Source organism: Cydia strobilella, chromosome 1, assembly GCF_947568885.1.
Source record: "Cydia strobilella chromosome 1, ilCydStro3.1, whole genome shotgun sequence".
NCBI lineage: Eukaryota > Metazoa > Arthropoda > Insecta > Lepidoptera > Tortricidae > Cydia > Cydia strobilella.
The window spans coordinates 3,721,196-3,737,685 of record NC_086041.1 but is presented as its reverse complement, the minus strand read 5'-3'; the positions used below and the strand labels follow the sequence as shown (position 1 = coordinate 3,737,685).

General features: G+C 39.6%; 2 protein-coding genes across 2 annotated transcripts; both read right to left on the bottom strand.

Moving 5' to 3' along the window:
- Positions 1-226: 226 nt before the first annotated feature.
- Positions 227-9,100, bottom strand: LOC134748177 (uncharacterized). The gene is made up of 4 exons (XM_063682922.1): positions 8,962-9,100; positions 5,900-6,033; positions 5,013-5,141; positions 227-2,957 (listed from the first exon to the last, which is right to left on the bottom strand). Exons 2-4 carry the CDS (start codon positions 6,023-6,025, stop codon positions 771-773), a joined length of 2,442 nt encoding a protein of 813 aa, XP_063538992.1. The 5' UTR covers positions 6,026-6,033; positions 8,962-9,100; the 3' UTR covers positions 227-770.
- Positions 9,101-10,406: 1,306 nt separating this feature from the next.
- LOC134748160 (uncharacterized) lies at positions 10,407-11,081 on the bottom strand. The gene has a single exon (XM_063682871.1). The coding sequence runs from the start codon at positions 11,079-11,081 to the stop codon at positions 10,407-10,409; it is 675 nt and encodes a 224-aa protein (XP_063538941.1).
- Between the last annotated feature and the right edge of the window lie 5,409 nt (positions 11,082-16,490).

Here is a 16,490-nt window from a genome sequence, read left to right as displayed (position 1 = left end):
AAGAGCCGCCTGCTACAGATTTTTTCAGGTTCAACAGTTCAACTTAAATTAGCCAGACTCTAGTAGTAAAACTCTTTATTGTACAAAAATACCAATTTTAAAGATTGATGCTAGCTTACATGTCTTTGGTCGAGTACAATGAATGCAAGTCAAGTAGAACCATTAACATAGTACGTAATAAAAAAATAAAAAAAACTAATTGTTAAGTATCTTAGACCGTTTATTATATATGACAGCTTTTGTGTTTGATTGACATGGCGTCGGAAAGGTTAACGAAGGAAATATAAAAACTCAATAACATAAATTGTTGTATATTTCCTCTTCATATTGGTCGAATGCCTAACATTATAATAATAACATTTTTTTTCTTAACATAACATACATAATGATAACAGTAAGATCGTTTTGTCGCCGAAACCGGCACTAACTATTCATTGATAGATAGATACGCTATTAAATATACATATATTTACTGCAAATCAGTCTAAATCAACTAGTCTGGCTAATGAAAGTTGAACCTGAAAAAACGCGGCATTTTGAAAAAATCTGTAGCATCCGGCTCTTTGATTACAAGGATTGGATAATTTTTATACTTTTTACGATTTCTAGAATACGAAAATTATAAAAGTTATCAATCCTTGTAATCAAAGAGCCGCCTGCTACAGATTTTTTGAAATTGCCGCGTTTTTTCAGGTTCAACTTTCATTAGCCAGACTTTAGAGACTAATACAAGATCAAGGTCATTCATAAGTGAGTATTCATTGGTAGCGCTACGCTTCCTTAATTAAATTTATAGATTCAAGTAAAGTTAAGAAAATGTTCGTATTTTTATGCACTTCTTTACCTATTTTCATAGCATTCTCCAAAATTTTGTCAGTGACATCAGTTTTGTATACTTTCAACAACTCCCATTGCCAAAATGCGGATAACTGATTGGGATCAAACTTTTTAGAATTAGTGTCTTTAAAAGAAAAACAAAAATCCTTTTTTGAGCAATGCAAAGACAACACCACCTCGATAGGCCTTTTAGTATCTTGTTTAAGCTTTAGTCTAAACTTGATGAGACAATTAAAATGTTCAGGTAAATCTTCATTCAACTCCAATAACTGTAAGCTGTGGATGAGCAAGACTTTTCTAAAATACTGGAAAGGCGCCAATGTTTTGGTATTAGGCAACTGAAGGCTATCTAATATTATGCATGCAGGTTGTCGCAGCTCATCAGTGTGATTATTCGACGCAACAGCACTGTGCGAGTTGGTCATGGGCGAGTGAACTGAAACTGCTGTGTTGGTTAAATGATGAGGTAAACTACTTTGGATCGTATTAAACGCCCAGATGTCCTTTGCCGTTTCCTGGTTGTTTAAAGCTCTCGCCGTCATCAGCTCTGACGCCGGCTTCACTTTAATACGAGGTGTTGGTTTTTCCAAGACGGGAACTTCTTGTTTTTCTCTTTCACTAACATTTACAGACAATGATGTAGTTGACGTTATAATTGGCAAGCGCGTATTATCGTCATCAACCTGCGCGTCTTCTAAGTCATTGCTAATTAAGTTTGATGGCATCATGGTTGCATCATCAGTTGCAACAACGAGTTTAGTTTCGTATATATTGTTTTTTTTAGGCAGTTGCCGCGGGTTGGCAACGGGACTTTTATTTAACAATTTATTTCTATAGTTCGAGTCGTTTGATTCACTGGGAGCGCCAGCAAACGATGGATCTTCTTCAGTTTGGGCTGATTGAAGTGATGCCTGATCGTCACTTCTGACATCGGGGACAGTAGCTAACACCGCCTCCACACCGCTATCTCTACAAAATGAAATGTCATGCAAATTTTTCCAGCATGCATCATCATTTTCTTTATCTTCGCGTGTTTTTAATTTTGTCATAATTCTCACAAAATTTGCACCTTTTTGCTGCATATCATTAGTAGTAGGTGTCCATGTAATATCTAAATCTTTATGTTCCATATATCTTAATAGGCCGGTAGAAACAAATCCCTGTTTATTTAATACTTTTCTACCTAAGCTTAAAACTTTGTGTTTGAGTGAAGATTCAGAAAATGTAGATTTATTCAAACCATCAGTGTCTGCCTGAACTTTCTTAATGTAATTCTTGTGGCACATTGTCACAATATTTTGGATTGCTTTGTAATCATCAACTCCCGCCGTAACTTGCCGCCGTCGTGGCATTATTCTCTTTTTTTCTAATTCTGTATTATTTTTCGGACAGTCGGAAGACGTATCATCGAGGTTAATGTAATCAGGATTAACGATCTCCGTTTCGTTAGTGTTGCTTTGGTCGTCCATGTTCGCTGCGTTGGTAGGATCATTGTTTTCTTCCAGTATAACAGTCTGTGTGGAACTTATGGATTCAAGACGACCAGTTTTTCTTTTCTTACCTTTAATAATTTGGTCATCACTAGAGTCAGAAGACACCCGGAGCCTCTTAGCTGCCACATTCTCATTTTCATCAGTTCCATTCTTAAGTCTGTCTACAGTGTCTGTCCTTCCTACCTCAAAGTCCTTCTTCAAATAAAATGAGTAGTGATACTGACTATTGCCCCGTTCAATTATCTTATTTTTATTGATGACTACATTTTGTAAACCACCAGTCTTATTTTTCTTTTTATCTATTTTATTCAAGCGCACAGTCAAATACTTCTTAAATACTTTTTCATGTTTATTAATAAATCTTTCGTGCGTCGGGGAATGTTTTTTAATGGACTCTTCCGTTAAAAAACTTTTTCTGCAAATTGTACAAACAAAATGTTTGTTAAATGCTTTCTTCCATGAAGATTTCTTTTTTTTTTTACTGTCATGGTGAACAACTTTAGCGGCGCCATCTGGAACTGCAGCCGCTAGTTTCTCCGGCGCGCCAGCAGGGGCCACTTCTGCTGTAGCTGACGATTCTCGGACACTTTCAGTTTTTGGAGGTGTCGACGACTGTGCATCTTTGTCCTGAAAGAAAACAATAAGATATAATCGGACATCGGATTTTAGGGGTCAAAATTTACCGACAGGTAGGGAGATCCTATCTTGATAAACTCAATTTGTAGCTGACGATTGCAGCCACAGGTGGAGAGAAGCGAAAAAAGAACAACTAGGGATACTTTTTGAGGTAAGTGTTAGAGTGCATGGACATGCGTGTATCGCTCGGAAGTCGGAGGCATGTAGGGAACTGACTTTAGACGACCGGTCTGGCCTAGTGGGTAGTGACCCTGCCTGTGAAGCCGATGGTCCTGGGTTCGAATCCCGGTAAGGGCATTTATTTGTGTGATGAGCACAGATATTTGTTCCTGAGTCTTGGGTGTTTTCTATGCATTTATGTATTTGTATATTATATATATCGTTGTCTAAGTACCCACAACACAAGCCTTCTTGAGCTTACTGTGGGACTTAGTTAATCTGTGTAAGAATGTCCTATATTTATTTAACTGACTGATGATTGGTCGATAGCCGAGGCTCGTTGCACACATATGCATGCTCTCGCGCACACTTTATTAACACATAGAAAACGACAGTGGTAAGTAAGGCAGGGACCGGCCCGCTATCCCTTATCGGGATTTTATAAGGGTATTGCATAAGGCTTAACTCAACATACCCTTTGCCAGACGAAACCCTTTGTTTTGGTTTTAAAAACCCTTATATAAAGCTACCACATTTGAGTAATCGGTAGCCCAAATACCCTTACAAAATCATCCGCTCACCAACACCTTGCATATTGCTTATAAGGGTTAGCCTTATAATAAAGGGCTTCCCCTTTAGCATATAAGCGTGCTAATTTAAGTCGCCTACCTTGTTCATAAAGCACACATTACTTCGAATCCGAGCGATCGTCGGCGGCGACGGCGGCGTTCTTTGACTAGGCACGTATTTTCTTTCCTATTCATACACTACCGTAGATATATACTAATCCTGTCTCTTTCACGCAAAGGGAAACCTTTATAAAAAGCGCTTAAAGATAAGGGTAACCCTAAGGCAAAAGGGGTAAGGGCTAGCCTTATTTTTGGTTAGCTTTTCTTTAAGGGTTAGTCAAAGGTAGGGGTATGAATGGGCTTGCAGTTCAAAAGGGAAAGTCTTTCAATGTGTTAGCCGTGTTTAAGTGTCGCCCATTGAAAGGGTTTTATCGCGGAAAGGGTTGTCCGGTCCCTGAAGTAAGGTAAGTACCTATATTATTTTTATAATATTTAACTAAAATGCATATTAATTACTAGGTTTTATGTTTCAGGTTATTCATTTCAGGTCCAGTTACTTACGTCATCTACACAATTGAATAACTAACATTTTTTGCGGATTTGAGTTTTTGGTATCATAGCATTCGTCTAAGCAGGATATACATGTAGAGCAAAATATAGTGTCCAAAAATGACCCCAACTGTTCAAAATCAGTCCCCTTAATCATCACAAAGTAGGCGACTTGAGGAAATTGATGCAGTTTTTGGTCAAACCATCGAGCCATCAATTCTACCAATCAATTTTGTATCCAATGCGTCAAGAATCGTCGTCTCTGGAGGTAGATAACGATGACAATAGCAGCGGATGTGAGGATTAAAATAAATCCACTAGTTAAGTAAGATAAATCTGTACCTCTCTGATAGAATACAAAACATAATTTCTATAGAAACTTGTTTTATTTTCTTACAAAAAGAACATAACTAACAAAATTTTACAAAAACAGCATAAGTGACGAACTTATTTTTCAATTTTTTTCCAAAAATACTGGTCTTTGAAATGTGTATTTGCGTATATTTCGGAACTATTGGCCACTTACTAAAATCACCTATACAATGTTTATGTCCAATAACTAGAATATAAGAAGACATTTAGTTTTTTCGTTTCCTGTAAATTCATGTCTAGTGTAGTTATGTTGTTTTTGTAAACATGCCTTCAATTATTAATGCTTTTTCCATATACTAATGATCGCTCAAGTGACAAAACCTGCGTTTCTAATGATCGCTCTGTTTGATATCTAAAAGGCTTATTGAGTTTCAAAACTAATTTGTGTTATACTTACATTTTGAGGCAACTTCTCATGTAGCTGTTTTTGCTTCTCCACAAACAAATTCTTTGTAGCATAATAATCAGCCAATATACCCTTGCATTTTTTGCAAATCAACTGAGGTAATCCATCAAATGGGTTAACCTGAAAACATTATCTGGATATAGATCTCATTTATGAAGGACATGTCCATATATGATACTATCCCAACCCCTTCCACCCCATAAAATGTTCACATGATTTTTGGATGGTCCCTACACAGGACAAACGCATGTAGGTGAGAAGAATACACTGATGCATGCCTTAAGTAGAACCGAGACCCAATCCTCCATGACATATTTTGTCAGTTTTTTTGCCGCGCACAAAGGAGCCTCATTCCACGCCATGCATTTGACAGAGACGGGCTAGAACTCTGCGGAATTGCGGATCAAGCTGAGGCACACGCCTCGTAACGTGCCTCAAGCCTATGCCTCAGTGCGAGTAGCCTCAAACTAAGGCTGTTTGCTTCAAGTCCAGGCTGCTTGGCCTGATGCTGCTCTAATAGATATGTTATTATTATGTGTGAATGCACAAGCACCTTAGAGCTGATACGTGCACATCAATGTCCACTTGTGTTTTGTATTCTTCAAAAGTGTTAATCGAGTTTGTTTTTAGAAAGAGTTTATCGAGGGTGCACTGATCACAGACTCGGGCAAACTGTTCCACACTTTCACTACGAGGTTTGATAGGAAGTGTCGCCTGGGGTTGCTATTACTCTGCGTCCGTGTCAGTTTCAGAGAGTGTCCTCTCAGTCTGTCATTTATGTTAGATATGCGGCTTATGATGCTTTGTTGCAATCTGATTGTGCTGACAGACAAATACCTATGAATAAGTAAATTTTTTGTGGTTTTTTTTTATCTCACCTCTATTCCAAAGCAGTAGTAAATTTGCCCCTTAATGCAAGGGATAATTTGATATGATCCAGGTTCATCTAAGCACAACCGGCATGTAATAAATAATTTAACATCAACCTCCTGGTCCATCGCCATCCTGGTAACTGAAATGATAAAGAATATATTATGTATTGTGTCAGTAAGAGGTGGCGGCAAATTGTCCAAGAGAAGCTGCTCCCTAGAAGTGACCACGACCCTCAGTGATGAGGAAACCGATGCAAGGAGGAGGAGGAGGAGGAGGTGTCAGTAATTTCACAGCACCCATACATAATTTGACAGTACAAAATATTTCAAAAAACCGGCCAAGTGCGAATCGGGCTCGCGCACGAAGGGTTCCGTACCATTACGCAAAAAAATCATGTTTGTTGTATGGGAGCCCCACTTAAATAGTTATTTTATTCTGTTTTTAGTATTTGTTGTTATAGCGGCAACAGAAATACATCATCTGTGAAAATTTCAACTGTCTAGCTATCACGGTTCGTGAGATACAGCCTGGTGGCAGACGGACAGACAGACAGCAGTCTTAGTAATAGGGTCCCGTTTTTACCCTTTGGGTACGGAACCCTAAAAAACCGGCCAAGTGCGAGTCGGACTCGCGCACGAAGGATTCCGTACCATTACGGAAAAAACAGCAAAAAAATCACGTTTGTTGTATGGGAACCCCATTTAAATATTTATATTATTCTGTTTTTAGTATTTGTTGTTATAGCGGCAACAGAAATACATCATCTGAAAATTTTAACCGTCTAGCTATCACCGTTCATGAGATACAGCCTGGTGACAGACAGACAGACGGATGGACAGACGGACAGCGGAGTCTTAGAAATAGGGTCCCGTTTTTACCCTTTGGGTACGGAACCCTAAAAAACTGTTTTATGTATGAACCCAAAACCCCATTGTATGATTAACACTCACAAGGTGGATTTTATTTTAATTTGCTTGCTACTATTTAAAGTTTAATGCATAAGACGCGAGTTGGCACAGTGGCTGTGAGTGTTTACAGCCACTGGGTAGAAAGCGGTGCACACCTCTCCACACCCTGAGCCACTCGCGTGATGTTGTCCCCTTGTCGCTCCGTGCGAGCGGCCGTTTTCGGGGACCCATATTGTGAGTTGGCGAGTCACCACCTGTCCATTTTTTTCGTGTTTTTAAACATAGATTGGGGCAGGTGCCATAGTATCTGCATAGACCCGGTAACCAGTACACTAACATCTCAACACAATAGCCTAGTTTATTTTGTTTCTTATCATTGCAATAGTCCTGCACTAACCGGGGCTTGTCCTTGGGTGCACTACTATAGTGCATACAGGGATAATCGTCGGTTGGTGTCACATCACCTTTTAGAGTAAATTGTCTTTTTACAAGGGGCCTCTGGGTGTTGGCTTCGGCCCCACGCACGCCTTCCAAATGTCTGGGACCCCATGGTCCCGAGATTATGTAAAGGACGAACATAATAATAATAATAGCCTTTATTTCAGACAAGTGTTTTGTAAGTACAATTTGTTAACATATATGTATATATATATATCTAATTTCCATCTGTATGCCTTTTGTAGGCAAAGGCTCTTTCCATTTATCCCTATCTTTTGTTATTGTAGTCCAGCAACCTCCTGCTGCGCTCTTAATCTCATCATCCCATCTTCTTCTTGGCCTGCCATGCTTCCTCTTTTTGTCTCTAGTAAACCAGTACATTATTGCCTTAGACCACTTTTCTCTACCTCTAATTGTGTGACCTGCCCATTTCCATTTTAACTTCTTAATTGTTGTAGTAATATCTTTTGTTTTAGTACATTTCTTTATATCTATATTTCTAACTTTATCAGATAGTCGCTTTCCCATCATACTTCTCTCCATAGCGTTTTGACAAATTTCTAGCTTTTTGTAGTGGGATTTGTTTAGTGCCCAGGTTTGGCAACCATAAGTTAGAACAGGAAGTATACAGGTATTGAACAATTTCCTTTTTATGGTCATACTCATTTCCTTATTTTTCAAAAGTTAGATATACAGCTAGAGTTATGTGTGAGTGTGTATTTTAGTGTTTAATATATTAGTGACTTGGCCTGAAGTAGAGTGTAATACCTACTATATGAAACACCAAGTCATTAGCTGAAGCGCCCCAGATTTCTCGCTTGCAAAAGGGTGTCTGTAGTACTCGCTACACATAAGGCCCATATAATTAACCTTTCGTATGCTTAGTAGCAGATCTGCTCCACATATATTCAACTTAAACATGAAGTTGTCATGATTGCTATTTATATGGCAATTTTTTGACAGCGTATACGAAAGGTTAAAACTAATTACACTGAACACACATCAACAACCAAAAACATTTCTATGCACAGAGAAAAGGCACCCCCCCTGCATACAAAGTTCTGTAAATTAGTATGGACGTGGTGTACCTTTTCTCTGCAGCTGACTGTACAACAAGCACATAATATTATAATGATCATTTATTGTCAAGTAATATAAAGTAATTTTCTTTTAGACGCAAATTAAAAGGCCGCAAGCAATGATCATGAGCATCCCGGCAGTAAATAATCTCAACTAGAAGCCTAATAAACTTATAAAATGTTTACAATTCGCTAGATGGGCTGCAGTTCCAATCAACCATAGGTGAATACTTTTACAAAAATACACACGTGTGATTTTTTATACTACACTTCAGTGTAGCATAGATAGGTAATTTCCTGATACCAGGTTTCGTAAGTAGAAACTTTTAAACTAGAGTAACTCCACAACATCTCTTTTTTTGTATACACTATTTATCACGGAGGTACAATTTAAATAAAATGTTGAACTAGTAGAAAATCTCAGTTTTCCTTTGCAGCTGGTGTACTCGAAAACTCGTTATGTTCATTATTCACAAGGTACATGTAAAACTTCATATACGAAGAAACTAACATTGGCGTAAACTAAAAGTAGAACACTAAAACCTAACTTAACCTTAGACGCCATTTCAAAATAATTTCACAAACATCGGTTATTTCATTAATACAGTAATGTACAAAAACAGATTATAATAAAAAACTTACCCAGGATACAAACACATTACAATATACTGTTTTTTTTATTATTGCGAATTTGCGATTTGAGTTGACATGTAGTTGATGTACTTGATGTTGCTTGATGTTGTAAGTGTTGTAAGGACGCGAAAAAATTATGCATACTTTGCTAATACTAATAAGTAACAAAATAGTTTTTTTTTTGTTTTGACAGTTCGAAAAAAGAAACTTATTTGACCAAAGAGTATATATAGTTGGTCAAGCAAATCTTGTCAGTAGAAAAAGGCGGCAAGTTTAAAAAATGTAGGCGCGAAGGGTTATCGTCCCATAGAAAATTTGTATTTCGCTCCTTTTTCTACTGACAAGATTTGCTTGATCAACTATAACCACTATTTACGTTTTGTAAAAACAGTGTAACTAGTCTCAAATAGTAAAATTAGTAATATTATATATAGTTGGTCAAGCAAATCTTATTTATTTAAGCTTTATTGCACAATACGAAGGTACAAAAGGCGGACTTTTTGGGTGCTAGTACTAGTGTAAGACAAAGATAGTATTATTATCTCTGTCTATGTTTGAAATGAGACAGTCCCTTGACAGACTATAAAGAAACCCAGCCTCTTCTGAGGCTGGACAAGCCAGGATACTATTGACCCTGCCGAAGTCATAGCACGGAATTAATTAATAATATGAATAATATTCACTGAAGACGTTTACCGGATTGAACTTACAAGAAACTTGTACTGAAAAGAAAAATTCCTACTTATGACAAGGCAGTAGGCCCTATTCGCACGAGAGCTTAAAAAGCGTTGCGTGTGTGACACACCCATAAGTAAGAGCGACAAAGAGATATCGCTTTCTAGCTCTTACTTATGGGTGCGTCCCATATGCAACGCTTTTTAAGCTCTGCTTGTGCGAATGGGGCCGTATGGCTTAGAGCTTTAGCCTGTCCAGATGGACAAAAAAAAAACAAATTATTGACTTAGACTATGTTTCATGGAGACTATATAAAGGAGCCAAATCTCTATGTATGAAAAGTGTCATCAAAAAACTGTAATTAGGCGGCGCCACCATACACCGAAATACTACCAAAAGCAACCTACGTAATTTGGTCGGGTTATTTGTTGCCTTTATGGTTCATGTTATACTCATGTCCCAGAGCCTAACTAGCGCCACCGGAGAGATTAGGAACTATTATTTAAAGCTGAAAGCGGTCACTTTTGCAACAATTTTGCCATAAGAGATTGGCATCCTTTCTATACCATCCATACTGTTTATTATAAGAAAACATAGGTAAACAAAGAAAACAACACGTGCTTTTAAAATAATAATATAGGTACCTATAATTATGTATAAACGTCACAGGTCACATATATAAGTAATTGGAATTAAGATACTTAAATTTAATGTAAAATGGAGACGGCGAATTCTAATGGCTGTGGGAAAAGTTCTACCTTCCTCCGTGGTGCTCTCTATCAACTATCGGACGAATACTTAGTATCAAAGCCTTCAGAATCACCATAACCTTCAAATTCATTCTCAAACGTTCCCTTGTCAGAATACCCTCGTTTCCCGTACACTCCTTTCTTTAATTTATGGTGGATATGTCCTTTATTAAAACCAGCGCCTCCGCTCAGACTGTAACCGCGACCTTTAGCACCAACTTTGTTAATAGATCCCTTGGTTTCATCATCTTCGTAAAACACTTTGTCTTTTTTGTACTCGTCTTTATGATGGACACGGTGAAAGCCTCGAGTCTTGGTTCCTTTTCTGTAAGTCCTGTCTTCTTTTCCTTTAACGCCAACTGCTTCTGCGGCTGCCGCTTCAGCTAAGGCGTAAGCAGCGTCATCGTCGTAGTATCCTTCATCTTCCGCTCCTAATCCTTTGAAAAACTTTTTCAAATCAGTGACTTTCTTCTTCCCTTTAACGCTTTTGCTAACTTTATTGTTCTTTTCATATCCTGTTGTTTTCTTTTTCTCATCCTCAGCGTCATCAAGAAGCTTTGAGTAGTCGTCCAAATCTTCCTCTTCCACCTCGTATTTCAAATCATCCAGGTCAGTGTCAAGGTTGTCGAATCGTAAAGTGCCTACACTCACCGGCGACGAATCTGCGAAGCAAAAAACTAATATCAATGGCAGAAATTTTCGCATTGTTACGTTTTTGTGTTGCGCAATCGAACTGGGTTGCGACACTGACACACATGGTTGGAGGCGTCGTTTTATACTGTTTTTAAGCCAAGGACGGTTTTTTCGTTAGATGGGCTTCTGGTTGCGGACGATTAGAGCCGTAATCGATATGGCGATTGGATGCAGCGGTTTGGATCGGTCAAGGCTCCGTGTGATTATTTCTGTACGGTCGTGCACACGCCTGCTCTCGGGGTAGGTTGGAGTTTGAAGAAGCCTCTAGAACGGTTCCGTATGTACTACAAATCAACTTATGGATATAGGTGTGGGTCGGGCGAACTCAAACAACTCAAAATAATTAATAAAACTTATATTTTTGAAATAAAACATGAAATTGCAGTGTCACATCGTAACGTCCGAAATCCAATCTCTCGTATCCAGTTACCATTTTTAAAATCTGCCGATGGCGTTTTGCCATCTCTTTCGCACGCACTAACACTCAGCATCACACTCTCTCATTTACTCATCGTTCATTCTGCAGTTCGTTCTCTCACTCACTCTTTCAGTCCTTACATTCCAATCCACGCATCCTACAGATCGGCCGTCCTACTCTTTAGTCTGGCCTCAGACTATACAAACACCGTCTCTACTCTAGTTACAACTTAATTTGAAACAATAGGAACCATTGTGATACTAATCTAGATACATCCGTGAGATCGAATAGCATATCACATATTTTAGCAATTAGGTAACGTAATATAATCTTTTACTTCTAAGCATATTTTAAATTTAACATAGTATGGCACAGAGTCACAACATACAAAAACTAGGTATACATCAACATCAGTATACAGTATCAAAACAAAAGTTAAAAGCTTTCTCTTAACATTATTAATCTTTTACATAGCTTTATGCAATACAGTTACACATTAAACATTTAAGTTTAAGGAACACGTTACACGTTAAATATTTAAATAAAAGTCACACATTACACTTTAAATATTTGAAATATTGGGCACATCATCAAACTACTGAAACATGGTAGGAAAACATAGTGACAGCGCCCTGCATAGGCATGCAAAACACGTGTGGCGCCCTCTGTTATGGTGACATAAAATATCAAAATCTTACCTGACTTACTCCTCACCAGGCCATGGCTTCATGTTGTCGCAGGAAGTAGTGCTGTTCCCTGGACCTTCGGCTGTGCTGTCCAGTTTCTTCACCTTGTAGCGATCACGTCCCATACATCCAACAACTTCATATGGACCTAGGAACTTAGGTTTGAGCTTCATGCCAACACCAAACTGGGTCCTTTTAATAGCGACTCTATCGCCCACAGTGTATAGTGTACTCGGCTTCCTTCGCTTATTGTAGGTCCTCCTATTTTCGTCTTGTATCTTTAAAATTTGCTCCTTAGCCTTCTTTCTATTTTCTTCTCTAATAGCCATAAAACTATCTCTGTTCTCTTGCTCTATCAGTTCGTAAATATCGTAGTCTTCCTTTATTTTCATTTTCGTACCAATTAGCAACTCAAATGGCGTAGTATTAATGCTGCGCTGATGGGTGCTGTTGATGGCTCGCTGAACTCTACTTACATGGCGGTACCAGTGTGTCGGTTCTTCAATACACAGCTTCGTCAGAACGCTGGTCATCACTTTGTGAATCCGTTCGACCTGGCCATTGCTCCGAGGTACCCCAGTAGTAATCTTAACATGGTCAATACCTTCGTCTTTGCAGAAGTCCTCGAACTGAGAGCCAGTAAACGCGGTGCCTCTATCAGTAATGATTCTAGTCGGGTTTCCGAAACATTGCTGAAATATCATCATCTTATCTACTGTTTCCTTAGCAGTAGTACTCTTAACTGGGAATAGCCACACAAACTTGGTAAATGCATCCACGATTGTCAAAATGTGGTTATACAGCTTCTTGGTCTCTGTCATCGGACCAATATGGTCTATGTGGAGAGTATCTAGTGGCAGCTCCTGTTTATCAATTGGATACAAGAATCCTTCTAGCTTTCCACTCTTCTTTTCCGCCAACAGACATGGTATGCACGTGACTATAAACTCTTCTATTTTTCTTTCTAAATTCTTGATGTAATAATCCTTACTGATAAGCTCAATCATTTTCTTTTTTGAAAAATGGCCATTCTCATGTGCTCTCTTTATAATCTCGGTTTCCATAGTCTTTGGTACCACGAGATGCTTCTGTACGCCTTTGTAGAGCAAACCATTTTCCAAGTAGTAGTCCTGATACTGTGTGTCCTTCTTGAGCACCTCTATGATCGCGTTTAGCCCATCGTCGTTTTCTTGTGACGTCTTTAGCCGTTGATGAATCGGCCCATTACATACTGCCACATATGGGTTTCGGCTGAGTGCATCCACATGCTGCATTTTACTTCCGGCTCTGTGCTCAATCTCGAAATCATATTCTTGCAACAGTAGTATCCACCTTGCCACTCTTGTTGACATTACTAAATCTTTCTTATTTAATGTCATTTGAAATGCTTTGCAGTCTGTGACAATCTTAAAGTGTTTTCCATATAGGTAACAGCGAAATTTCCTTACTCCTTCTATTATTGCCAAGCCTTCAAGTTCATAGCTCGTATACCTGCTCTCTGCTGGTGTCGTCTTTCTGCTCATGTAATACACAGGATGCAGCTCTGCATCTTCTCCTTTTTGTAAAAGTATTGCAGAGATCGCTGCCATCGAGGCGTCTGTGTGCATCTCAGTCTGCAGTCTGGGGTTAAATATGCGAAGCACTGGCTGACTCACCAGTCTCCTCTTCAGTTCTTCAAAAGCAGCTCGGCATTCATCAGTAAACTCATAACTATTTTCTCGTCGTAACAGGTCCGTCAGTGGTTTTGCAATCATAGCAAAATTCTGTATATATTTTCGAAAATAAGATGTTAGTCCTATAAAACTCTGTAATTGCTTAGTATTGGTGGGCACGGGGAATCTGGCAACAGCGTCCGTTTTCTCTGGTGAAGGCCACACCTGTCCGTCTTTGATAACATGGCCCAGGTACTCGACTTGTCTTTGGACCAGTTGTGACTTCTTCCAATTTATGTCCAGCCCATACTCAGCTGCCACCTCCAATACTTCTGCCAGCCTGATCACAGCGTCGTCTTCATTTTCTGCGGGAATGATAATATCATCAATAAAGATAAGGATAGTACCCCTAGCAATCAGGTCCCTGAAAATTGCTGTGATAAATCTGGTGAACACCTTTGGGCAGACTGAAAGCCCAAAAGGGGCCCGAAGGAACTCGAACTGGCCCGTCATGGACACAAATGAAGTGTATTTGACGGATTCTTCTTCCACAGGCAAATGAAAATAGCCATTCTTTAAGTCTAAAGTACTAAACACTTTGGCATTTGCAAGTCTGTCAATATGGTCTTCAATGACCGGGAGAGGATACTCGTCTTTAACAATCTTTTGGTTGAGCCGTCGGTAGTCTACACACACCCTTATACTACCATCTTTCTTTTTTACTAATACTAAAGGGCTTGCATAATCAGAATAACTCACCTGTACTATGCCGTCTTCAAGCCACTTAGCTACCTGCTGGTCTACCTCCTGCTGCTCCCTTGGGGCCAACCTCCTCGGCCGCTGAGCCACAGGGATGTCGTCCTTGAGCACGATCCTGAGCTTGATCGGAGCCTCTTTCGTCTTCCTTGGAACATACGACTGTACCATGTTGTTCACCTTTTCCCGTATCGCGGGGCTTACCTCGTTACCTATAACAGAAGGGTCATCCACACATATGGTATACACCCAGCGAATACGCGGTATAATCAAAACAAAGCCGTCTTCCAACACTGTCGTACAATGTTTCAGTAATTCTTGCCCGATAATCATTCTAAACAAATGAACTGGTATATTATCTTTGCTAATAACAAAAAACTTCATGTCGTTGTACCAATATCCGTCAATTAACAACTTTAACTTAACTTGTCCATAACATTTCACACCACCGCCAAGTCCAGTTATGTTATCATCGGGATCGCATTCTACAAGCTCCCGCGCACTTAATTCACTGTAGCACTCGACCGTCAGAAGATTTACGTCACTACCGGAATCAATCAACGCGATTTCGTTCTTTCCGCACACGGAGATTTGCTTCAACGGCTTGTTATTAATCATGTTTGGTCTCGCAGTCGTCATAACAGTTGTCAAACACTGATAATTATTATTCGTCGTTGCAGTACGAGTGTCGGCGCAGCTTACGTCATTGCCGCCGTCCGAAGTGAAGTTCGTGACATTCGCGTGACACATGAAACTCTTTTTCCCACCGCTGGCGGCGCCACCGGCGTTACTCGAGTGAAGTTTTTTCGTGTTGCCAACTTCACTGCTACTCGCCGCTGCGTTTCCGTCGTCCTTGCCGCGTGAAGTTGTAGCTGGTGGCGTTTTGCACTGTGATGAAATATGCCCAAAAGAGTTGCACCGGAAACATTTTAAACCCTTGTCTTTATGCGGACACTCAGCCGATGAATGACTCATTTCTCCACAGCTAAAACATCTTGTAAACGCCAGCCGCCTGTTTGACTTCTCGTGATCTACGTGCCTCGACTTAGCTTCTTTTTCTTTGCTCGAACCAGACATATTTTCTTTTAGTTGTTCGTATATTTTAATCTTCTCTTTTAACTCACTGTAGGTACTCACGCCGTACAACATGATTTTATTAACTTCTTGATCTTTTATTCCCTCCACGATGTACTTTATTGCTACGTAGTCGGGCATCTTGCCGCGTTTTCCCAATTCTTTCATTGTGAACAAGTATTCCAGGCAGGACTCGCTCGGTTTCTTACACCTGGAGCTCATCAACTCGTGTATCGTCTTAGTATCAATATTGTCTGGAAACTCCTTAAGAACTGCAGCTTTAAATTCATCCCAAGTCTTGTATATTCGCTCCGCCCGGAACCATAGCAATGCCGTTCCCGCCAACGAACGTCTTGCCATCAGCAACTGCTGTAATGGGGTCCAACCACAAAGCTCCGTACTGTCTTCAACGTCCTGGACCCACCTAGCCGCTGGGTAGGTCTTGTCCTGACCGGTAAACTTAGGTATGAGGCCTTCGGTGAGATGTAACATACCGTTGCCGGCGCCATGCCACGTATTTGCCGCGAGGTCATCGTCGTCTTGTCGTCGTCGGTTTTTTCTTGGTGACATCGTCGTCGTCGTTCGTCGTTCGTAATCGTCGTTGTAGTCGTCGTATATTGTCTTCAATAGGAAAATCCTTCGTTTTCTGGTAGCGTCTTCGTCAAGGTCACGTCTTCAACTCATCATCTTTGCGTCGTATTTCGTCTTCTACTTAATTTTGAGCCGTTCCCACATCTGACACCAAAACTGTGGGTCGGGCGAACTCAAACAACTCAAAATAATTAATAAAACTTATATTTTTGAAATAAAACATGAAATTGCAGTGTCACATCGT

Bases quoted from the DNA above. Each gene is read 5' to 3' on its own strand.
- LOC134748177 (XM_063682922.1), bottom strand. From the start codon at position 6,025: ATGGCGATGGACCAGGAGGTTGATGTTAAATTATTTATTACATGCCGG. The intron at 5,142-5,899 runs GTGAGATAAAAA...TAATGTTTTCAG, and splicing joins ACTACTGCTTTGGAATAGAG to GTTAACCCATTTGATGGATT. The intron at 2,958-5,012 runs GTAAGTATAACA...GTTTTCTTTCAG, and splicing joins ATGAGAAGTTGCCTCAAAAT to GACAAAGATGCACAGTCGTC.
- LOC134748160 (XM_063682871.1), bottom strand. From the start codon at position 11,081: ATGCGAAAATTTCTGCCATTGATATTAGTTTTTTGCTTCGCAGATTCG.